The sequence below is a fragment of the Saimiri boliviensis genome, chromosome 8 (assembly GCF_048565385.1).
Source record: "Saimiri boliviensis isolate mSaiBol1 chromosome 8, mSaiBol1.pri, whole genome shotgun sequence".
Lineage (NCBI taxonomy): Eukaryota > Metazoa > Chordata > Mammalia > Primates > Cebidae > Saimiri > Saimiri boliviensis.
Genome location: NC_133456.1, coordinates 106,114,310 through 106,139,293, shown reverse-complemented (window position 1 = coordinate 106,139,293; position 24,984 = coordinate 106,114,310). Strand labels below are relative to the sequence as shown.

The 24,984-nt window shown below is 37.4% G+C and overlaps 1 protein-coding gene and 1 long non-coding RNA gene across 2 annotated transcripts in view; one reads left to right on the top strand and one right to left on the bottom strand.

Moving 5' to 3' along the window:
* The window catches only part of LOC141585452 (uncharacterized), a 31,527-nt gene extending 10,531 nt beyond the window's left edge, over nucleotides 1–20,996 (top strand). Inside the window, exons 2-4 of the long non-coding RNA XR_012518932.1 lie at nucleotides 18,525–18,591; nucleotides 19,677–19,777; nucleotides 20,909–20,996. This is a non-coding gene — a long non-coding RNA (uncharacterized LOC141585452). The remainder of the gene's footprint in view (nucleotides 1–18,524; nucleotides 18,592–19,676; nucleotides 19,778–20,908) is intronic.
* ITGA8 (integrin subunit alpha 8) overlaps nucleotides 1–24,984 on the bottom strand; it is a 186,224-nt gene that overhangs the window by 48,925 nt on the left and 112,315 nt on the right. Inside the window, exons 21-25 of the mRNA XM_003930633.4 lie at nucleotides 23,640–23,732; nucleotides 18,301–18,380; nucleotides 12,866–12,946; nucleotides 5,082–5,187; nucleotides 1,615–1,773 (exon numbers count right to left, since the gene is read on the bottom strand). Coding sequence (XP_003930682.1) covers nucleotides 1,615–1,773; nucleotides 5,082–5,187; nucleotides 12,866–12,946; nucleotides 18,301–18,380; nucleotides 23,640–23,732 — 519 coding nt within the window. The remainder of the gene's footprint in view (nucleotides 1–1,614; nucleotides 1,774–5,081; nucleotides 5,188–12,865; nucleotides 12,947–18,300; nucleotides 18,381–23,639; nucleotides 23,733–24,984) is intronic.

The following is a 24,984-nucleotide window of genomic DNA, read 5'->3' as shown; positions in this document are numbered from 1 at the left end:
ATTGCATTTTAAAAATTATTAGCTTCAGACAGAATTTTACTTCAAGTCTATACATTTAAGAATAAGTGGAGAGCAGGGAACACCAGGTGCTTAGTATATACTATTGCTCAGTTTTCAAGAATCTGTCAACATTTAAGACAAGTCATCTATTAGTACTATCCCAGTCACTGTATGCCCCAAAGAAACAAATAACTCACAACCAACATGGTGTATATTAAACAAGTTACATAATATATACAAACATATATAAATAGTGTCAGATATAAACTAAACATCACACTCAAAAAGAGAAGTTTCTGCAGAATCACGTGCTCAAAGAATGACGGCACGTACATGTTAAATGCAGTGCAGAATATGTAAAAGTTTTAATTATTTAAATGTTATACATTTGCATTTGCAGATGTTATTTTATAATAAGCTACTGTCCTTAAAGAATGTAAAATCATCTCAATGAAGAGCAAAGAGGAAATGAGAAAAAAAAAATCCAGGAAGGAAGTGTTTTAAAGACTCTCATGTAATACAAGTGGCCTTTTTTTTATTATTTCCACATAAAGAAAGAGGCTGTTGCCCTATAAGTCATTTACTAATGAACCCCCGTTTAGTCTTCCCTTTGAATAGAAGGCGTGTTGGGTTGAAAAAGAATGGCTTGTATAATGAGTAATGACCCAGTGCCACTGGCTGAGGTAGGGGCAGACATGCTGTGTCCTGGCTGGTGGGGTTGGTGTTCCGTGAATCCTGCACTGCACCATTTCTAACAGAGACGCTGTGTCCTGGTAGCTACTAGGAGAACGTTCCTTCTTACATGAAGTTCTCTCCTGAGGACAATGTCTGACTACAAGATGTTTTTGTCTTTTGTTTTTCTTTATACAAATGTGGCATTTTCAAGGGCTTATGCTAATTCATGTCTTTCTTTCCCAGAAGGACATTAAAGCCAAATTTGGATTTTAATCTGGATGGGATCAGATGAAATTCAGGCCCCACAGACTGGCATCATGTACAGGAGGTGGGAGCTTGTAGAGAGGCAGAATCTCAGGTCCAACCCCAGACCCTGCATTTTAACAGCTAGGTGATTCTGATTCCGATGCAGTTTGAAAAGCACTGCTCTGGGCTATAAGCTTCAATTAAAGAATATGGTCCAGAACATTCCATTCTGGGAGTTCTCATGGCCCTTGGCAAATTATCACAGTTTACCACTTGCTATGGGCTGCAGCTGGAAGAGCCTCTTTTGGCAAAGATCCTTACGAAATTCGGCAAGAGACCAAAAAGACTTTAAAAATAGCATTTTATACTAATTCTCCTACACTTGACATGTCTATTTATGATTTTGGCTTGGGTGTGCTGCTAACGGAGCCAAAAAAAAAGGTGCCTATTAAAATGGGTAAAATAAATAACAAGTCCCTATGAGCAATAAAACTAAAATAAATTTAAGTTGTTTTAGGAGTGATATTTTAAATTAGGCTTGATGTTTTAACCATAAAACAAAAAGGTCTGATCAATGATCATTGAAGCAACGTAAAATGATTTCACTCTTCTCTTTTAAACAAGCCCAGTTTGTATTTTTTCCATGTTATAAAAATAAAATCAACAAAGCCACTGATTAGACCAGACTCCTACCTTTAGATCCTGTGGATTGATATCAGGATTTGTTTGACACTGCAGAGGTCCCAGAGTTTGAATATAGAAAATATAGAGAAGAAATTCATCCCGGGCAGAGAAAGGCCAGCCCACCTCCAGGATGGTGTCACTGATCGTACTTGGTCCAATATTGTGCAGCTGTAAACAAGTGACATGTTATATAATGACACAACCAAAGGCAGAGAGATGAAATCAAACTCCATATACTCTACACCCATTTTAAAAAGCACATATTGTTGGTTTTAAGTCATCTGGACTATGTGGAAAATAAGAAAATTCAGTCTACAGTATATGGCAAGAAACACTGAAAACATCATGAGCTGGTGTTTAGCGAAAACTCTTCAATCCATGAACCTCTAAGAATGGATTTCCTCAGTGAAGACCATACTAACCTTGTCTGATAATTGTGATGCTGGCTTTAAATTTGTTAATTTAATCATACAACTAGAAATTTTAATTTTGATTATATGCCTCAAAACATAATGACTCCTTCTTTACATTGAAATCTGCCTCCGCTTTCTTGACTACTGACTGTCAATTGCAACCATATGTGATGCACGCTCTTTCACCCTCTAGAAGAATGTCCATCTATCAAGTGCCAAGGCAGGCCCATGATCACCACAGTTCATTCCAAGTGTGCATTTCAAAGCTGAGCTCCTTCAGTTTCCATCGGCAAATCTCAAGGCAAGAAAGGCTACATCTCATAAAGAGATGAACATTTTTTAACGTATGAATCCTGTACTTGGAGGACACAAAAGTGTTTGCCCAAAACACTAAGTGCATTTTTTTAAAAATTTACTTTAAAGACAGAAGGGATCTTCTGTTTTTTTCTTTTTTTTCACAGTTCTGAAAATTTCAGTGATCTATAAAATAATGGATAATTGCTTTTGCTTACTAGATGCCCTGTTTATCTTATCAAAGAAGCATGGCAACCATTGATATAGTACATTTTGAGTCATGAAATTAGCAATGTATAAAATATTTGATGATTTCTTTTAGCATTACCAGTAATTACCCTAAACTTTTATAATCCATTTACACTAAGATTTGAGACAGGACTGCCCTGAGAATGATTGAGTCTGAATATATTTTCAAACTTTAAAGTTTCACCATTCTTGAGCAGAAACCAGCACACACAGCTTTATTAAATGATTTGACAGCTTCTTTTTTTCTTTTTTCCAGTGAGATTCTTAATCAGAGTGGCTTTGGAGACTGTGTTATCCTTTTGCTATCAAAAGAGCTTAAGACAAAGCTTTGATCCAGCTTTGGACAAGGCTTCTGAATCAGAGCCTCAGGTTGGGCAGATGACGGAGGTTTTCATGCTGACGTTGCCCAGGAGTTGAGGCATCTTCCTCACATTTGTAAACAGTTCATCAGTTTTGAAAAGGCTTTATTGTTAATCTTAGGGGATGTTATTCATGTGCCTTGTAGCCTGAGATGAAAGTCATAGTCAGAATTACTAGATTAGAGGTATGAGTTACAAAGAGAAGGAACAGAAGGCATGAATCGGGAAGGAACCTCAAACAGAACGCCTTGGAACATGGTTTTACCAAAATTCTATGCCTGGTCCCTTGAAAATGAGTAGAAATAACTACTCTTGACTTTATTAAAAAAAAAAAGCAAAACAAAACAAAAACCTGAACAACTACTAAACTAATCTTTTGCTATATGTTGATTTCTTTTTTAAAAAAATATTTATTTTTATTTATTTTTGAGATTGGGCCTTATTATGTTGGCCAGGCTCGTCTTAAACTTCTGGCCTCAAGTGCCTCTCCTGCCTCAGACTCCCAAAGTGCAGGGATTACAGGCTTGAGCCACTGTGCCCAGCCATATGTGTTGGTTTCTAACTAAAAAAAAATTAAATGTTTCAGGTGATGGGTCAACAGACCTTCTCCCTGTTTACAATGTAATGCCTCAAATGGGAAAAGAAAACCAGCTCCTTCTTATGCATCACTGATTCACTTCTGAAAAATATTTTACTAATCAACAAACTATTTAAAATCTCAGAATAAGATACTCATTTCCAATTTGGGTTCTTTGGATGAAAAGTAAAATTGTTTTTATCTACCTACCATCTACCCATCTCATATATTATATGTGCCTTTATTATTATTATTATTTTTTAGCACAGTAGTGAATAGTTCATAACATTTTCTGACTGGTACCTTCTAGTTGGTGACCTGCAGTTTAAAAGATGGGTGGATTGGCCGGGTGTGGTGGCTCATGCCGATAGTTCTAGCACTTTGGGAGGTCGAAGCGGGCAGATCATCAGATCAGGGATTCCAGACCAGCCTGACCAACATGGTGAAACCCTGTCTCTACTAAAAATTCAAAAGTTAGCTGGGCGTGGTGGCTCGTGCTTGTAGTCCCAGCTACTCAGGAGGCTGAGGCTGGAGAATTGCTTGAACCCGGGAGGCGGAGGTTGCAGTGAGCCAAAATCTGGCCACTGCTCTCCAGCCTGGGTGACAGAGTGATACTCTGCCTCAAAAAAAAAAAAAAAAAAAAAAAAAAAAAAAAAAAGGTGGGTTTTAAGAATATCTCAAAATGTAGGAAAAAAGGAAATAATGTAGGAAGCTAGCCATTTTTATGTCCAGGTTGTCCAAATATTAAAAAGGAAATAATTTAAAATGATGACAACAACAACAACAGTAACAAGATAAAGTGCTTTCAGCCTGTAATGACTGATGCTAAGGAACAAGTGATTATATCCAGGATTACTCAACAGAACACCCCATCACACCCCACTGCAGTATGATAGCATAACAGCGAGAACCTACGCAGTAAATACAGCTCAGAACTTGGGCTGATGGCTTTTAAAATGCTATCTACTGCAGTCCTAGCACTGTGAGGGGCTCAGGTGGGTGGATCGCTTGAGCACAGGAGTTTGAGACTAGCTTGGGCAACATGGTGAAACCCTATCTCTAGAAAAAAATATAAAAATTAGCCAAGTGTGGTGGTGTGCACCTGTGGTCCCAGCTACTCAGAAAGCTGGGATGGAGGATTGCTTGAGCCCAGAAGGCCGAGGCTGCAGTGAGCTGTGATTACACCACTGCACTCCAGCCTAGGAGATACAATGGGACCCTGTCTCAAGAACAACAACAATAAAAAGGGCTGGGCATGATGGCTAATGCCCGTAATCCCAGCACTTTGAGAGGCCAAGATGGGCAGATCACCTGAGGCTGGGAATTCAAGACCAGCCTGACCAACATAGAGAAATCCTGTCTCTGCTAAAAATACAAAATTAGCTGGGCATGGTGGTGGATGCCTATAATCCCAGCTACTCGAGAGGCTGAGGCAGGAGAATCACTTGAACTTGGGAGGTAGAGGTTTGGATGAGTGAAACTCCATCTCAAATAATAATAAATAATAATAATGCTACATAGAATTTGTTTGCACAGAGCTTAAGAATAAACCCCTAACACAACTTTAACACAAACAATAGCTACCTCATAAATATGTTCCACCAATGGTCCAACCTCCTCCTCTTTGCGGGGTTGTTCTTCTGGTTCCCAGTTGTGAATGGGCAGAACAATCTGCGGAGGGTGTGACACTCTGAAACATGAAACGTCCTGTTAATCATTGGCAGTGGCCCAGGTAAAGAATGTTTCACTAGTGGACAGTACACTAACAGCAGCAGAAGAAAGTGTCTTTCAATTCATTTAAGTAGATATTGCCTACAGGAAAAAATGTTGAAAGTGATGTCCAGCAGAATGATGACAGTGTTGGTGAAGGATCTGAAACTGCTACTGTAGGCTCTCCAGCCCAGAGGGCAACTATTTTATAGCATCTCATCTTGTGGGCACTAAAGAGGAGTGGAGAGTGTTTCTGAGTTGAGATGAATAACAAAAACTATACAGATACAAATATATACATCCATCTATTTTGCTTGTGAGAACGTGTGTGTGTGTGTGTGTGTGTGTGTGTGTGTGTGTGTGTGTATGTGTGTATTTAACCCCTACTTTCAGCCACATCAAGAAATGGGACTCTTGGCCAGGTAATCCCAGCACTTTGGGAGGCTGAGGCGGGCAGATCATGAGGTCAGGAGTTTGAGACCAGTCTGGCCAACATGGTGAAACCCCATCTCTACTAGTAATAAAAAAATAGCCGGGCATGGTGGTGCCCACCTGTAATCTCAGCTACTTGGGAGCCTGAGGCAGGAGAATCATTTGAATCTGGGAGGCAGAGGTTGCAGTGAGCCAAGATTGTGCCATTGCACTATAGTCTGGGAGACAGGAAGAAAGTCTATCTCAAAAAAAAAAAAGAAAAGAGAAGATGACTCTTTTTTTGCAGAAAAAAAAAAAAAAAATCTAGGATGCTGTGTGTTGTGTTAAATGTCCAGCTATGAAGAAATACAGTTTCTGGTGGAAGATACCAGAGTAGAAAAGCGGCCATTAAACATTTCTCCTTCCTATATTTCTTTGGCTTCCTGGGAAAGCCAAGCCCAGAGCCAGAACAAAATAAAGTGTTATTGAGTTATGGAGTAGTCTTCCAGATATCTCAAGTGTGAGAGAGACACAGAGAGTTAAATGATGTAATCATGCAAGTAGGATATTAACTCGACATAGGATTATTTTTTCCTGCAACTTACACCTAGAAAATGAGCAATGGATAAGTGACATACAATACATGGCATTATTCCTATAAAAAGCTGATTATGAACTAAATTGTTATTTTTATAAAATCTTAAGAAGTGTACTCCTCAAAACAAACCAATGTTTTCTAGCAGTTTTTAGATAAAAGGTACCTTTAAAAGAATTCCTAGACTTTTGACTAAGAGTAACCTCAGCTGAAAACATCTCTTTTGGCAATCAGATGTCATAGTGCCCCTTTAAAGATATCCAATAATTAACATGGCCTCTGGCAACTTCAAATGTTAGCAAAGTTTATTGGGTTATATTCTGACCCTAGGGCAAGCAATTTAATTTTTATGTATCTCTCTTTCTTCATCTGGAAAATTATGATAAACTCTTTGGTTTGTGTACCACAAATGATTGGAAAACATCTCAAATGCTTTTTGGTCAAAGTGAATTTGGCTGCATTGTTTTCTAGGAATGAACACATTTAAAAAACAGACAACCGACAGAAATGTTGCCAAATTGCGTAACTCTTCATATATATCCTTACTGTGCAACTGTTAAATAAGTACAGGGCATGACTTTACTGGGCTGATACCACAAGCATTTCTACCTTTTTACTGATTTCTCATTATGCTATGCTTCATTTTCTGTCTTGGTTTGATTAAATCATGACAGACTGCTTTCATCAGAGAGAAGCCCAGAGAGCCTGGATTTCTATTCCTGTCTTGACAATCTCACCACCCAAAGCTCTACTTTGCTCTCAGCTTGGCGCAACAAAGAGTTGAGTTTATGTTCAGTTCAATATCTGTTATCCATTGTAAGGTTCTAGGGAAACTTTATTTATTTATTTATTTATTTTTGAGACAGGGTCTTGCTCTGTCTCCAGGCTGGAGTGCAGTGGTGAGATCTCGGCTCACTGCAACCTCTGCCTCCTGGGTTCAAGTGATTCTCCTGCTTCAGCCTCCTGAGTATCTGGGACTACAGGTGCACATCACCACACCCACTAATTTTTATATTTTTAATAGAGATGAGATTTCACCATGTTGGCCAGGATGCTCTCAATCTCTTGACCTTGTGATCCTTCTGCCTCAGCCTCCCAAAGTACTGGAATTACAGGTGTGAGCCACTGCTCCGGGCCGAAACTTTTATTTGTATTATTATTTTTTTTCACAAAGAACAATACAGCACATAAGCTGAACACATTTAATTTGAAAATTTTTGTTTTTGTGGTCATCAATGCATAGGACTGGCCATTAAATTCCCTACAGTCATTGAATCTTATGTATTTAGACCTTGACCAGTACTATGGAGATGATATGGTCAAAACCCCTCATTTTCTACATGAAAAGAAGACTGTTGTACAGAGAAGCAGAGGGTTAGTTGCAGGTGAGATCCAGAAGTCAGATTTCTTAAATACCACCTACTGTACTTCTAATATAAAATGTACCATGGAGGAATCCTAAGCCACAGTGATATTAGTGAATACAACTTAATGAAGAAAGATATAATCTATTGAAACATCATGTCAAAATAATTTAAAAAGCATGGCTTACAAACTCAGTTATTTACCCACTGAAGACTACTTCAATCCAGGGAAACCACAGTAAAGAATGATTTTATAAAGAGCTCAACTAAATCAGTGAAACAATGTTCGTGGTTTTCAAAGTGAATTTTTTAGAAAGAAGGAAGAAATCAAGCAAGGAATACAGAATATATTGAACTAATTTGCCTAGGATGAACAGCCAGTGTGGTAATCTTATGACCCTGACTGCATAGCCCTCCATCCTAAGAAGGAAGATAGAAGGTTATCGCATTGAGACCCCCAGATCAGAAGACTGGGGAACTACTAATGGTAACAACAATCATGATAAGTGAATTTTGGGAGAAACAACAAATTAGTTGTTGTTGTTTTTTTAATCCTTATTTTGAGATAATTGTAGATTCATATGTAGTTGTAAGAAATAATATGAAGAGATTCCATGTACCATTTAGCAGTTCACCCAATGGTAACAGCTTGCAAAACCAAAATGTGATGTTGTATATAATATCACAACCAAAATATTAATACTGACATAGTAAAGAAAACTTCTTATACCATGAAGATCCCCTTTTATAGGAACATCCAATTCCCTGTGTCCCTATCTTCTCCATATCTCTTGGCAACCACTAATCTGTTCCTCATTAATATAATTCTGCCATTTCAAGAATGTTATATAATTGGAATCATACAGGATGCAATCTTTTGGGATTGGCTTTTTTGACTCTGCATAGGCCTCTGAAGGTCCATCTGTCTGTCAGTTGTTCATTACTGTTTATTGTTGCGTGATACTCTATTGGATGGATGTACCACAATTCGTTTAACTGCCAACCCATCAAAGGACATTTGGGCTGTTTGCAGTTTTTGGCCACTATTAACAAAGCTGTTATGGAGATTTATGTATGGATTCTTGCATGAACCTAAGTTTTCATTTCTCTAAAATAAAGGAATTAGGTTTTCAGTAATTTGAAGTTTATACACAATCAGGAAATTCAAATCTGAGGATTTAGTAGTATGTTGTGAATCCTACTTCAAATCCTTGTTTTCAAACCCTATCATTCCCAAACCACAAAGCCTGCCATGTATTGTATGGACCAGTATTGACTCTACCTGCTGTGGACAGTATCCTAAGCAGACCTTGGCTGTTCATGTTTGTGATCTCTCTTAGTACATACCTACTCAATCCTGATTATTTTACAAAGTCTGCAATCTTATTACTCTTCATAAGCTCAGTATATGTGGTGCTGTTTCTTATGGCCAGGTTTACTTCTCATAGACATGTGCTTAACTGATCCTCTGTACCACAAAATGCATGCAAATCTGCTCAAAGATGATGTTATCTAGCTTTGAAAGAAATGGAACAATTATCAGTATTTTTACCCACTCAAATATTTTAAAAAATCTGTTTTATTTTTTAATTATAAAAAAAACAGTAGATAAAAACTGCTTAAAATAATGCATAATAAATTACATCAGAATAAACACCATCGACCAAAAAAAAAAAAAGAAAAAGAAATTTCCGGGAGACTCAACATGGAAGATTTTCAACACAGTAGCTGTTTGTTCTTTGAAGTACTAAACATTGAAACCAATGTTTTGCTGCATATTTGCAGGAAAGAGTTTTACTATGTAAATGGCTAAAAAGAATTTTAACACAGTCTTAGAGAATAAACTGTGGTCAATTGTTGGACATTGATCTAGCTATTAAAGTAACTACATTCATATGAGAAACTCAATTTTAATAATCTGTTTTGATTATTGGCAAAAGTGAATAGAAATTTTCTTCTTTTTAAACTGCAAGTAATAACAGTAATATTGAAAATATTAATCTCATAAAATGGATATTGAGAATAAAGACAGTTATATTCAGCTATTAGCTGTCTTGGATTTAGTTATGGCCTAACAAATAGAAACATTTCCTAATCTTAAATTTATTTTGGAATTAAGAAACAGTTTCAACTTATTTTTGGCTAGAAAAACTTGATACACTAAGCTTAAAGAAGGAGACAAAAGTTAATATACATTAATTGTAAAGTTTGAGAAGATATAAAAATAAGATAGTAAAAAATAATGTTTGTGTTTTTTTCTCTGATTTTTAAAAATGACATTTTTCTCATCAAGAAAGATACAACAATGAAATTCGAAGTCAACAAAAATAAAACATCTAGATTAGCCCCAAATATCTGTAAATCAAATAAGTCACTTCCCATGAATCCACTCATGACTAAGGAAGAATCACAAAGAAAACTAGAAAATATTTTCAGCTGAGTTATGATGAAAACCCAACATATCAACATTTTGGTATGCTGCTAAATTTATAGCACTAAATACTTATATACAAAAAACTTTCCAATCAATCATACAATTTGCAGAGAGGAACTAGAAATGGGAGAGAAATCAAATCCAAAGAAAGCACAAGAAAGGATAACAAGAATAGCTGAAACCAATAAAATACAAAAAAAAATTTAAAGAAAACAAAAATTTTTAATTAAAAACAAAAACAAAAACAAAAACAGATTTTTTGGAAAGATCACGAAACTCCAGACAGACTGATCAGAAAACATTAAAAAAAGAAGGGAAAAAAAGGAGAAGATATAAACTACCAAAGTGAAGAATGATGGAGAAGGCATCACTAGAAATCCTACAGCTATTAAAAGGACAATCAGAAAACATGAGCAACTTTATCCCAATACATGTAACAACTTAGATGAAACAGATAAATTCCTTTAATAAGAAACTACCAGAGCCCATTCAAATAGAAATAGATATTATAAATAGCCTTACATCTAAGAATGAAATTGAATTCTTAAAAACTGTTCTACCAAAAAATCCCCCTAAAATCCTCTAGACTCAGAAGGTTTCATTGAATTTTAGAAAATATTTAAGGAATAAACAATACCAATTCTATACAAAGTATTCCAGATAATAAAGTAGATGAAGGAATACTTCCAACTCATCTTATGGAGCTAGCATTCGCCTGATACCTAAACCAGAAAAAGATACCGCAAGAAAAGAAAACTACGGATCAGTACTTCTCACAAATATAGATGTAAAAGTCACTAACAAAATTTTAGCAAGTTGAATCCAAGAATATCTAAAAAGGATAATCATCAGGACTAAATGTGATTCTTCTCCAGAATGCAAGTTTGGTTTAAAATTAAAAAACAAAAATTAATCAGTTCACCACTTTGATGGATAAAAAAGGAAAACAATTTAACCATCTTCATATATGCAGAAAAACCATTTGGAAAAAATTTAAACATACATTCATGTTAAAAATTCTCAAGAAAAGTAGAAATAAGAGGGAACATCCTCAACTTGATAAATGGTGTCTACAAAAATCCCTCAAGTTGGCATCAAAGGTAATAGTAAAAGGCAAAATGGTTGTTCAAGACCAGCTTGTCCAACACAGTGAAACTCTCTCTACTAAAACTACAAAAATTAGCTGAGTTTGATGGCCCATGCCTGTAATCCCAGCTACTCAGGAGGCTGAGGCACAAGAATCTCTTGAACCTAGGAGGTGGAGGTTGCAGTGTGCCAAGATCTTGCCACTGCATTCCAGCCTGGGTGACAGAGTGAGACCCAGTCTCAAAATAAAATAAGTTATAGTTTTACAGTGTAACACTCAGGCAATTGACCTAAATGAATTACAGGTACATGCACCAAAATGAATCTCAAAAACATTGGTTTGAATGGAAAAAAAATCAGATATATACATAAAGTATGATTTTACGTAGATAAGGTTCAAAATACTATCTCCCAGGTAGGATAGTACGATCATTTCTGAGCATGAGCTCTGGGAGACAGTTGCCTATATTTACATTCTGGCATTTTCTAGTTTAATCTTCAACTCCTTGTTCCGCAATTTCCTTATCTGTACAAGGAGGACACTGGTTCATTTTAAGATGTGTCAACCTGGGGTAGCACCCAGAAAGAAACAGTAAATGTTAGACATTGCTATTATTCTCTAATCCGCTAGGGGGCGCCTCAGCGGCACGAGGACCTCAGGGCAGGCCCCACCGCGACTCTGGCTCTCCCTGCAGAAATCCCAGCTGTCATCACGGAAGCTTGTAAACCACCATGGAAAAGGAAGGGAACCAAGATTCTGGAACCCCAGTGACAATTTGGTCCAAAATACCAGTTGACATTTTTAGCCAAGTCCATGATTGTTCTGAAAAACCAGAATCGTAAGAAAAAAAATCAATGAAGTCCAACTTCAAGCAAGATAAGAACTACACACAAGCCATTTCTGATTTCTTTTTCCCCAAGGCATGGATTTTGCAGCTGGTAGTCATTTCCTTGACCCTCTTCCCCCTGTCTCTCAATTGATTGTTTATTGGCACCTTCCTCAAAGAATAGGACCAAAGGAAAAAGATATAAAATAGAGATTCAATCGACCCTTGCATCCAAGAGTTAGTCATTTATTAAACTCCAGATGTGGTGTGGTAGGGCTAAAATGTCATCATGCTAAAATAACTATTGGAGAATTGAGTTTTTTTTCAGGTAATCACATGGTGATCTATTTTATCTGGCTGCTTATCAACTGGTTTTTATAGTTTGATTACTGAACTGTCAATTTGGGGAATAAAGTGATTTTTTTTTTTTTAAGATGTAGTTTCACTCTTGTCATCCAGGCTGAAGTGCAATGGCATGATCTTGGTTCGCTGCAACCTCTGCCTCCTGGGTTCAGGTGATTCTCCTGCCTCAGCCTCCCGAGTAGCTAGGATTACAGGTGCCGCCACCATGCCCAGCTAAGTTTTGTATTTTAGTAGACACGGGGTTTCACCATGTTGTCCAGGCTGGTCTTGAACTCCTGACCCCTCAGGTGATCAGCCTGCCTTGGCCTCCCAAATTGCTGGGATTACAGGCGTGAGCCACTGCATCTGGCATAAAGTGATTTCTTGTTTTTATATTTTTGGAGTTATTATTTAAGGTTTACTCTACTTTCCAGTGGAAGGCTAATAATGATCAGTAGAAAAGAGTGAAAATTAACATCCAAAATGAACTGTGATCTCTAATGCATTGCAAAAATTCCACATGGCTTTCACTAGCATTTTATCTGAACCCTCCATACAGAAGGCGATTATACTATTACAGTGTGCTGCTTACTACTTACCCTCTTATTTCCACCTGCGCCACAGCAGTGATGTTGATTTGTAGGCTCACGGAATTGCTGTCTGGATTGTCCTTGTTGGAACTAAAACACAGGGACATGTGATTTAAATATATTTGCTCAGGTATATTATTACAATAAATGGTCATAAGAAACATTCTGTATATCACAGGAGTAACACACATCACTAACCTGATCATTGAGAAAACAAATGTATTCATTCTCCAAAATCATAACCATTTGTAGAGAGAAATGCTAAGATCTTTTATGATCAACAGTCATGTGACAACTTTCCATGAAGAGACACTTTCATGGAAAGTGTCTGGAAATACAATAGATATCTAGAGAAACTAACACTTTTAAATGGATGAACGAAAAAGGCACTGAACTGAGTTCATTTTTGCAGCTTCTACTTTGGACAAATTCCTTACATCTCTGTGCATATCATGTTCATTGCCCATCAAATAGGAAGCGACAGCTTAGCCAACTCCTGATTTTCCTTGCTAATAAAGAGGAGAACTGGCATGAATAACGCAGAGAAACACGTAATCGAAACAGCATTTGTATGTGGCTCTGGGATGCATCATACCATACATTGGCTTGGCAGCAATTTCATCTTCCTTATGGTTTATTTCTTAAGTTAGTATTAAAATAAGCGTGCATTCACTGCATACTCACCAGCCGACTAGGACAAGGAGTTGGAGGATATTTTAAAAGACTGGTTTAAATAACACACTTTTCATTATCCACAATACCCTGAACATATAAATAGACCCAAGGAAGTTGGACAGTTCATAAACAGCCAATTAGGTGATGACGTGGATATTTGCAAAACGCATCAAGAATCTCTAGAAAGTATGTGTTTAACAGTACTTCTTTGAACAGTGGCAAAATTATGTTTTGTTTGCTGGGCTTTTTTTTTTCCCCAGCAAATATAATTAGATATGAAACTACTTTTAAAAATGCATGTGTTTCAAAATGTATGTGCTGTAAGGAAAATAAAACATACTTCACCAAGAGGCTCAACCAGTAACTGAGTTTTAGAGGCAGCTTCCATCTGCATTTTATAGTTCTATTATGCTTTCATTGAAGCCACTAAAAACTTAGCAAACTTGAGACATGGCCACATCACCACTAACAGGTCATGTTTATATTCAGGTGTCATTAGGAAGAGAAGATCTTCTCTTTTTTCATGATCAAATCTCACCCAGATTCGATGGGCAAGCTCTAGTACCAAGAGGATGGTAATAGTATAGGTTCTGACCAGCTTTGGAAGCTTTCCAAATGCAAGAGCTGGAAAAGATATGATAAAACTGCTTTCAAAGCAGGAGGAGGCAGAATTGTTCCCATGATGCTTTTGAAAAGTCCTGGCTGATTGTATATACTGATAAGACAACTTAAACTGCAACCACACATAAAAAATATAAACAGGCGAATGTCAGGCTCATTTCCTGGAACGGAGCATCACCGCTAAGCCTGTGACTGAGCTGAAGGGACTTGTTCACCAGAGGCTGAACGCCATTTTATTAAGATCACATCTGCGGAGGATCATTCAACTAAAAGACGTGTGTATGTGTGTTTTTAAGGCAGTATTCTGAATTCTAACCACTAAGAAGTAATTCAGTAATTGTGTTTGTTGTAGACTTTATGGTTCCAAATACATTATGAGTCATTCTTTAGTTTGGAAATGTAAATATACTTGTGCCACAGATGAACTGGACATTTTTCTATTTCTATTTCTATTTCTTCACTTCTTTGCAGCCATGGAAATTACAGTTATGAAAAAGCAAAGTTTCTTAAGTTACTGCATAATTCTATTGTATTTTGTTCCCAAGTGGTTTAAATAACATACTTTACCCACAATACCCTAAATATGTAAATAGACATGGAACATTGAAAGCATCCTTGAACACAAGTCTAACATGAGGCTTTTTGAGGCTGTTTTGAAACGCAGCAAGAACAACAGCCGATGCTGAATCCAGATCTTCTGGTCGGCTAATCATCTTCTATCACATAGACTTGCCCTGACACTTGCTACTGCCTACCAGTGGTGTCAGCAAAATCTCCTGCTAAGAAGGGAACCAGGCTTGATAAATAACTTAGATGCCACCTTGACCCCTTTCCTGAAAGGAAAGCTCCCTCACTAATACCACTGCAACATCCAAACAAGTCATCCATCACTGCCAGGGAAGCTGAACTATCTAAACTGTTGGTGCTGGTTCTATACAAGAAATGATGAATTTCCTCTTTACAACTGCACCCTATACTACATACTATGGATAGACATGTTTTTCACTTTATTACTGCACAGCTATGTTCTTTTTCCTTGCTATCTCCTATTCCTATTTTCTAATTCCCTCTGTGCCTTCTGAGATCTTCGGAATGTCAGCAAAAATAACACAGTGTTCGTCTCAGCATTACTAAGGAAGCAACTCTCAGGATGGTCACAAAGACCTGTTTGTATGTGGCAACTGCAATCTGAGACACATTGTACACAAAGAGGAAAATGTTTACATCATGTAGAACGGGGGCATGGAGAGAACGCTTAAGGCAAATATTTGGTAACAGGAAATATTTTAAGTTTATTAACATATAAAGCCCATTTCTTTTTTGACTTCTATTTGTGAAAAAGGGATTCATTAAATGCAGGTCATGGCAGTCGATATACGGTTTGTAAGAGTTTAGACTTTGGAACATTTGGTTTAATTTATTTTTGGTTTAAACATATTTAAACCAAATGCAAAACCATCCATCTACATCCTTATTTTCAGCTTTGGAGTCAGCCAGCAAAGCATGCAGATAAATGCTCACCTCTCAAATACGCTAATATTCGAGTACTTACAGTGTTTTGACAGTTTTTACAGTATACACTGTAAAACTCAAATACTAATATCCTTTTTTTTTTTTTTAGACAGAGTCTTGCTCTATCACCCAAGCCTGAGGTACAGTGGCACAATCTTGGCTCACTGCAACCTCTGCCTCCTGGGTTCAAGCTGTTCCCCTGCTTGAGCCTCCAGAGTAGCTAGGACTTAAGGTGCATGCCACCACAAAATGCTGGGATTATAGGCATGAGCCACTGTGCCTGGCCTCAAACACTGTATTCTTGTTTTTATATCTATAATGTATGTTTTGGTTAATGGTTTATGTATATTCCAGTTCTTTCTGCATTTCTGCATTTTTATATTTTTGAGAGTCATGTTAAAATAGCCACGAGTAGAAATGGAACGTAGTCATTCATGACCCATTGTTTTACATGAGGAGAATGTTAAAAAAGTGGCCATTACTATTTTACAGCAAATTCAGCAGTTCATTACCGAATTTGTTATTTAGAGAAGGCATCTAAAACACCACTTAGTGTTTTGGTTTTTTTTTTTTTTTGGAGACAGAGTTTCATTCTGTTGCCGGGGCTGGAGTGCAGTGGCGCTATCTTGGCTCACTGCAACCTCCGCCTCCTGGGTTCAAGCAATTCTCCTGCCTCAGCCTCCGGAGTAGCTGGGATACAGGCACCTGCCACAACACCCGACTAACTTTTTGTGTTTTTAATAGAGACGGGGTTTCACTGTGTTAGCTAGGCTGGTCTAGAACTCCTGACCTCAGGCAGTCTGCCCACCTCGGCCTCCCAAAGTGCTGGGATTTCTTTTGCTTCTTAAATGAACTACTAACTGCATCCATTCTGTTTTGTAATGTCAACCAAGAGTGAGAAGGAAATATCAATGAATTTGCTTTGTACCTTTGTACCAGACTTCCTTTCTACATAAAGGTTGTGTATTTTATGAGAGATGTCTTTTCCCAGGTGACACAAACTTCATGTCACTGGAGGATCAGTGGCACAGACAATGATAGGAATACAAACTTCAGGTTACTGTCTGGAGGGATGGTGGTTCTTTGCCATGACATGGTTTTGTGTCTTTGTTTTTAAGATAGTTAGAAATATCAACAAAAGATTTCCAAAATAAAAATATTTACAACTACCTAAACCTTCAATATATTTTATAGATAGAAAGAAATGATTTAATATGCTTTTGGTAAAATGAAGGAATATTACAGAAGAATTTTCTCCATCTGTATCCTATCACTAAACTGTATCCAAATTTTAAAAGCCTAAAATTCAGCAGAAAATGTTTAAGTTAAATTCAAGAAAGACATCATTAAGCTCGGAAATGAACACCTAAGGTAAGCTAAGAAAAGCTTTCTCCCTAGAAATCTATCACAAAGTTTGGCCTGGGAGAGTGATTTGTGACACAGATTGCAGATTTTTTTAATCTGTTACATTTTTACAGAGTTTATATATTTTTTAAAAAATCCTAAATCTTTTATTGAAATATCTATTAAAAAGTAACCCATTGCACAGAGTCATTATTCTAAAAGTTATCACACTCTAATGATACTTCTTGCAAGATATTAAAATAAAATTAGAGATTAACCGTCTTGCACACTAGTATTTGAGAACCAATTGTGGATACGGACTTCACAGACATTTTAATACTTAGAGCAAGGGTTTACCATGCCAGGCAAGGTATAAATAAATACAGAAGTCCCGTATGTCCCGTTTACATCTGTGTTTTCAAACTTTTTAAACTGGAGACCACAAAAAATACATCTCACTAGACGTCTTACTATACATATTTATAATTACATGTATAGTATAAATATAAAATATTTATAACATTTCATGAACTATACTAATATATATTATACTGTATGTTATTTTCCATTCAATTTCCTTTTAATATTGGTCTAGAGACATTAAACTGATTCCATTACCCAGCTAATGGGTTGAAATCCACAGCTGGGAAGTCTTTCTGTGGGTCTTTCTGTTCATGAAATATTATCTTCAGCCACGAAGGAGCAAACAGAATAGGTGGTAAGAGGGTAAAATTACAGATGAATTATAGAACAGCGCCAGCCTTAGAAAAGACAGGTAGCTACCTATATGGCTCGGCTTATCATTGCTAGAGAAGGGTTTGCCCTCAAAATAGAGTATCTCACCTGCATCCTGCCACAGTGCTCACAGGTAAGCCATCAAAGATTCATTTAGTCTTGAAAGCTGAAGAGACTTCAGCATTGCAAATGTGAAATCTATGCTTTTTTTGCACAGATTTTGTTCTCAGGGACTAGGTGACATCCAGCTGAGATCATAGGAGTTAGGGTGGGGGAGGATCTGTGCTTTGGAATGAGGAAAAGCAGGAGTAAAGCAGGTGGGCAGATGCCCAGGCACAAAATTTTGCTATCTCATAACTTCAGTCTCTTTTTCAAAACCCTAAAATGTTGAAATAACAGAAACTATGGAGAAAAATAAAGAAGAAATGAGCTGTGAAAGTCTGGGTGCTAATTTCAGAAGAGCTTAAAGGTGAATGACCCTGACAAGCGGCATCATCTCACTGTGGACCTCTTTTCTGCTGAATGCTGTCAATAATGTCGGCATGTAAAGGTCTAACCTTCTGATTTGGAGATCGAAGTTAATGCTCATGTTTGTTTTCTCAAGACGTGGAACTGCAAATCGGAGGCCCAGAGAATACTAAAAAATAAAATAAAATCACACAGGACACAAAGTTATTACATGAGAGTAGCTTGTACACAACAAAAAAATATTTAGTAAGTCATTCCTGCAAAACGCCGCCCTGGATCACCGTAACTCTCCTTTATTCTGCCTCTACCCCAGGTGGCTGAGAGCTGAGAGAAGTCATGCAAAGAACTGCAGGGCCCAGAAGATTCAGGTCACGGTACAGGTTGGTTCTCTCTCTCCGTTTAGTCTGTACTGCCTTTTCTCCTGCCACCTTTTTGTGTGTTAAATTGAAAACAATCCAAAGCTGTGAGAAGAAACTGGTTGACTGATTGATTGATTGATGAGACAGGGTCTCACTCTGTCACCCAGGCTGGAGTGCAGTAATGTGAGCATGGCTCACTGCAGCCTCAACTTCCCATGCTCAAATGATCCTCCTTCCTTAGCCTCTCAAGTAGCTGGGACCAGAGTTACATACCACCACGCCTGGTTAACTTTTTTGTTATTTGTAGAGACAGAGTCTAGTCTGCTCTTGAACCCCTGCTTACATGCAATTCTCCTGCCTTGGCCTCCCAAAGTGCTGGGATTACAAGTGTGAACCACCACATCTGGCCAGAAATTGACTTAGAAAACTATGATGCTTTTATTTGATGGACATTTATACAGTCATTGAAATTATAGCTGTGAAGTCAATGCAACAATATGGAAAATGCTTCTAATGTAGTAACAATCAACAATGAATGGGGACTCAATGTTATGTGCAATGCGTCTCAGCTATGGGTTTAAAAGTCTACAAATTGAAAAATTAATCTACAGTACAGGAGTGCAGAGGTACTACAGGAAAATGTTTCAGAATAATATTTTCTCTTATTTTTCTAAATTTTAAAAATTTTTTATAACCTAGAAATAGATAAAAACATGGAGAAAATAAATTGAGTGATGATATAAATAAGGAAGTTAAAATAATAATTAACACATCTGTAATATTATGTTACTTTCTTTTCCAAGCACTGTACTATGCCTTCCACACATGATCTCATGTAGTCCCAAAAAGCACTCTGAGGTAGGGGCTGTTATTGATGACATTACACAATTGAGCAGCAACCCGAGGATTAGAGAGATGAAGTACCTTGCTCCAGATGGAGTGCAAATAAACCACAGAGCTACAACTGAAATCCCTGCAAGCTGACTTTCAAATCTGTTATTACAGCCACTACAGTAGCAGAATCAAACCATTAACAAAACCTCATATTAATAGGAATCAGCAACAATATGAACTAATAATCAATCATCTCTTTTGTCATAAATCAGCAGCAGCAGTTCACCAGCCCTACTGAATGTGCTTCGAGCCATGTACTGTCCTAGCAGCTTTACGTTTGTCCTGTCATTCATTACTCCAAACAGTCCCACAGGTAGGTGTTTTCCCATTTCAATGTAAGTTGCTCAAAGTATCATAGCTGATAAAAGGTATAGCTAGTATTTAAACTCAGATGTGTCTTAATTATAAGCCATTCTGCAAGGATAATTTTTTTTTTTTTGGAACAGAGTCTTGCTCTGTTACCCAGGCTGGAGTGCAGTGGCACGATCTCAGCTCACTGCAACCTCCGCCTCCCAGGTTCAAGCAATTCTCCTGCCTCAGCCTCCTGATTAGCTGGAATACAGGAATGCGCCACCACGCCCAGCTACTTTTTGTATTTTTAGTAGAAATGGGGTTTCACCATGTTGATCAGGCTGGTCTCCTACTCCTGACAGCCGTGGCCTCCCAAAGTGCTGGGATTACAGGTGTGAGCCACAGTGTCTGGCTGGATGAAATGTTTAATCATTTCAAAGGAGCAATTTTCTATCAGGCACCTGCACATGCTCTTCTCTTTTCTTTAGAAGCCTTTTGGCTTTTTCTTGCCTTTTCTACTTGAAGAACTTCTAACTCATGCCTCAAAGCTCAGGACAGGAGACATCTCCTGCAATACCTCCTATAATTCTATGGGCTGGGACAGGCAGAATTGTTCTCATTTGTATTCTCTGTATGTTTTTCACCATTCTTCCACCACTCAACTTAGGACACTGCTAATTTTGAGTTTCTTATTGAATGAAGATGGTATGTTTTTATCTTTATATTGCTACTCTAACTTGGAACCTAGCATATAGAAGCAGTGCAATAAAAATTGCCAAAAGAATGATTAGAGTGGCCAGGCACGGTGGCTCACACCTGTAATCTCAGCACTTTGGGAGGCTGAGGTGGGTGGATCACAAGGTCAGGAGATCGAGACCATCCTGGCCAACATGGTAAAACCCCATCTCTACTAAAACTACAAAAAATTAGCTGGATGTGGCGGCACATTCCTGTAATCCCAGCAGCCTGGGAGGCCGAGGCAGGAGAATTGCTGGAACCTGGGAGGCAGAGGTTGCAGTGAGCCGAGATCACACCACAGCACTCCAGCCTGGCGACAGAGTTAGTTGAGGGTGTGTTCTTGTTTGCTCATTTCCAGTGATAGAAATCTTACTGTATTGCAATAGAGGCTACCTAATGTTGGTTTTCCTTATAGAACAATCAGCATGGGATGATGAAGACCCAGTGAAGGAGTGACAGTTTCATACTGGTAAGAGGCGCATCTGTCCTTAACTAGTACCAGACACCAGATCTCATGGCATTGATTTTAAAGTGCTTTCATTGACCCCACCATTTTTTTAAAAAAAATCTTCCCATGAGAACATTTGCAACCTGTTATGAATCTTATTGGCATATAAACATCTTATATTACTATAGCTACTCTATGAAAATGACTTTACTACTTAAAAATCAGAAGTAAAGCTTCTGAAGACTACTTTGAATATTTTGTTAAGTTAAAATACAAAGTCACTTGAAAATGATTTTTAAAAGATATTAGATGGAACTAAACATTCCTAGCAATTTATGATGCTTTTAAAACCTTCAGCACTGCTTTTACATTTGGAATTTTACCACAACCCACTGAGAGTATTCTTTTTAAAGTATAAAATGAAGAAGAAAATAAATCAAAGTGTTTTATAACAAAACAGAATGCAATAAAATTTGATGTGTTTAAGGGCATTAAAGAATGAGATAAGAAAGCTATTAGGTTTCTTCTACTATGGCCCTCAGAGATAAATGAATATAAACAATTTACTTCCCTGACTTCTAAGGATTATTTGCTGTTAAATGAATTGGCATCCTTTCACATAAACACATTTGTGGTTAAGACCACACTGCGATTCTCCCTCTACTCTTAAGGATACTGGTGGCCAGTTTTGTTCCAAGATTACCGTTAGATGGCCTCTGGGTAACACTTCTAATATTGAAAAAGGAATGAATGACCAGTCACCTACAGATGCTAACACTATTCTACCACATCCATTCATTTCTCTTTTGCCTTAGGTAACTCTCTTCATATTAAATTAGGCGGTTGGATTTTTCTCAAAAACTAGCAAAACGATTCATTAGCTTCTAGATAAAAGGACTATTATAGTGAAAAATGTTCTAATATCCAAGTGTAGACATCCCATGCTCTTTTTCATGGCTTCATTTTCAGGTCTCATCTGTTATTCATTAGTTTTTATCCAAGGACTTTTCACCATGTTGCAGACCAGTTAGAACATAGGCTTTGCGGTAAGGCTTGGTTTGAATCTTGGTTCTAACCTTTACCCTCTGTGAGGCTTTGCCCAATGATTTGACTTCTCTGAGCTTCAGTTTTCTCATCCATAATAAAAAGAAAATACTTGACACACAGGGTTGTTTTGCAAATTCAATAAAATAACATAAAAAAGCTCCCCTCCTCCCAGTGATGAATTTATAACCTAGAGGACAATCAATCCATGGTAACTAACAAAAAAATCTGTTATAGGAATGTACTTGTCATTTAAATATTTATTTTTGCCCCAAGAAGTAAGTTAACTATAGTTTCAGCATATTTTTGAATACCCAAGATCAATGCAACATTAGAGCATAAAAAAGCAAAAATATCATTCTAGCACAATAGTCTAACTTGAGAAAAGTTTCAAATGCTCAAGTAAATGTATGAAACATCAGGCTAAAAGGTTTATTAACTGAAAGACTTATCAGCATCTTTACAAGGCAAATACATACCTGAATCTCCCAAGGAAGAACAGGATGTTCAACAGTAACCATATAACTCCCTTTTAAAGGCTGCTCTCAAGGGACTAGCACTCTTTGGAATACACTTTGGGAGGTTGTTTTAATACAAACCTACATAATTACAATTTTCCGTGAAGTTTCTTTGAAACAGGCTATTTCATTAGTAATAATAAACATCTAATTTTGAACAGAAGAATATGTATGTTCAATTTATGTTTTTAGTACTTTCAGAGTTCAGAATTTTTTTTCTGATTTTACTTCATAAAATAATTGCTACTGTAATATCTATTACAAGTTACCATGTGTATACTTAACTGTAATTGGATACAATCAATTTATTGTCTGAAAGTAATCCTGAATGAAAAGTTCCTAAACCTGGAAACAAGGAGGAGGAGGGGGAGGGGGAGGAGGAGGGGAAAGGGGAGGGGGAGGGGGGAGGGGGAGGGGAGGGGAGGAGGATGAGGAGGGGGAGGAGGGGGAGGGGGAGGAGGAACTATTTTTTCTCATGCACGTTGGAGATCATTATTAATCTTTAATTTTTCGGAGGAGGAGGAGGAGAAAGAACTATTTTTTCTCATGCACGTTGGAGATCATTATTTATCTTTAATTTTTCCCCTTGCTAGAAAACTACATTTTTCTTTATTATTCTTCAAGTAAAATAATAGAGAATATAGACTTGGTGAAGCTGATTCAAAAATTGGATTATGACAGTATTTTAATTTCAAAATACTGTGAATGATATTCATACAGGAGGTATATTTGAAATGAAAGTTAATTTAATTGCCACCACTAAAATCTTTGGTTTAATTTAGTTATTTTTAAAGTCTTTTATTTACATTGCATTTCTTTTTGAGTTCAAAGAGAAATATTTAAAGAAATATCTGTGGTGAAAACAAAGTCTGCTTAGATTTGTTGCAACTAACAGACGCCCAAAAGTAATGTCTAAAGAGGAAGCATAGAAGAGCATGCATTTTTCTGTGCTTAGCCTGAGACGATTCACTCTGTGTAGGTTATAATGTGAAATCCCATGACTCTGGCAATTTCCTGCCTAATTTGTTGTTGCTACTAGATGCTGAGTTGCTGAGCGGTAACTGGAGAGCTTTCCATTTGTTCCCTGTAAAATCCAGTTAGAAGGAAATCAGTCCATATTTCTGGTTTTCTCTTACATTTGTTCCAGACGCCATAGGGTTCCCAAGGTCACACACCACCATCCTGGTTACATTTTCCATCTTGTACTCACAGCTCAGTGGTCGAAATCCCTATGGTGGGAAAGAACAGGGGGTTTAGGGGGCAGAATAAATGACATCCTGACACAAAAGCAATGCTTGGGGCCTGTGAGCTCCCCAGCATCTCAAATACCCATGAGGGCGACGGTGCACAAGAAGTGATTGATGACCCCTAACTCAGAAGAGAAAGTGGAGAGAGAAAAGTAATGTATTGAGTGGGTAAGCTTATTTATTGTGTTTCATTAAGGAAGACAATGCATAATATAGTATTTATATAAATAGTTTAGACATTAGCTTCACTAGTGTTAATGCGAAGCTCAGGGCATGAAAATCACAAATCATTAAACATGAGTAAATAAACGGATTCTTACGTAAGCCTTGCAAAAACAAAATGGCCATAATATGTATAGATTATCATAAGATTCAATGACCATTAGCCAGAGAACGGCCTGGAACACAATTTCCGTACACCACGGTCCCTTTCTGAGATCACGCAATCGACTTTGTTCAGTCCTTCAATATTTCAGATGTAAACAGAACACTTCTGTGATTAGCTGTACTTCATATTTCCTTTCCTTCCCTATATCCTATTCTAAGTAGAGTTCATATGAACTGAAGTTTGAAGAGGTTCTTGGAGCTATACACTGGAGAAATTCTCAAGGTTGAGCAGATGAGAGAGGAAACAGAGGTTTGTTTTGGAACTGTTGCCTTTGGTTCCCAGCTCCTCTTTATTTCCACATGCTATTCCCAGCGCTGAGAAACTCACCCTCGACTCTCTACCCTATTCTCTTTCCATACCTCAAACCCTATGGTACCATTCTGCATTTGGCCGTAGCTACTTAATGCTTTTCCATTATTTCACTCTAACTTGTTATGTGCCACCGATATATTACCCGTCACCCATGTTCCCAAAGATAAGCTTGCAATATGTGGGCTTTCATAAAGGAGCAAATTTGCGGGGAATTTCTGTCCCAGTGATAGGTTCAGAAGAGGGTTCCCAACATAATGACCATTTGTCCATCTGTTAGCTCTATTGAAATTTTATTTTTTGGCCCTTTTTTGTTATCTATTGAAATTTTAAATAAGAAAGTAATGTAAAGTTTCAGAAATGATCCTCCATTCCCTTCTATTTTATTAATGAAAGCTAAAAGCCAAAACTCAAGCAGAAAACACCAAACATTTCCCCAGACATCTAGCAAAAGCATTTTGTAGGTAAATCACACACTTTGAGAATATAAGCTTCAAGAAGGCAGAGGTTTTTGAGTCTGTTCTAGTCCCAATGCCT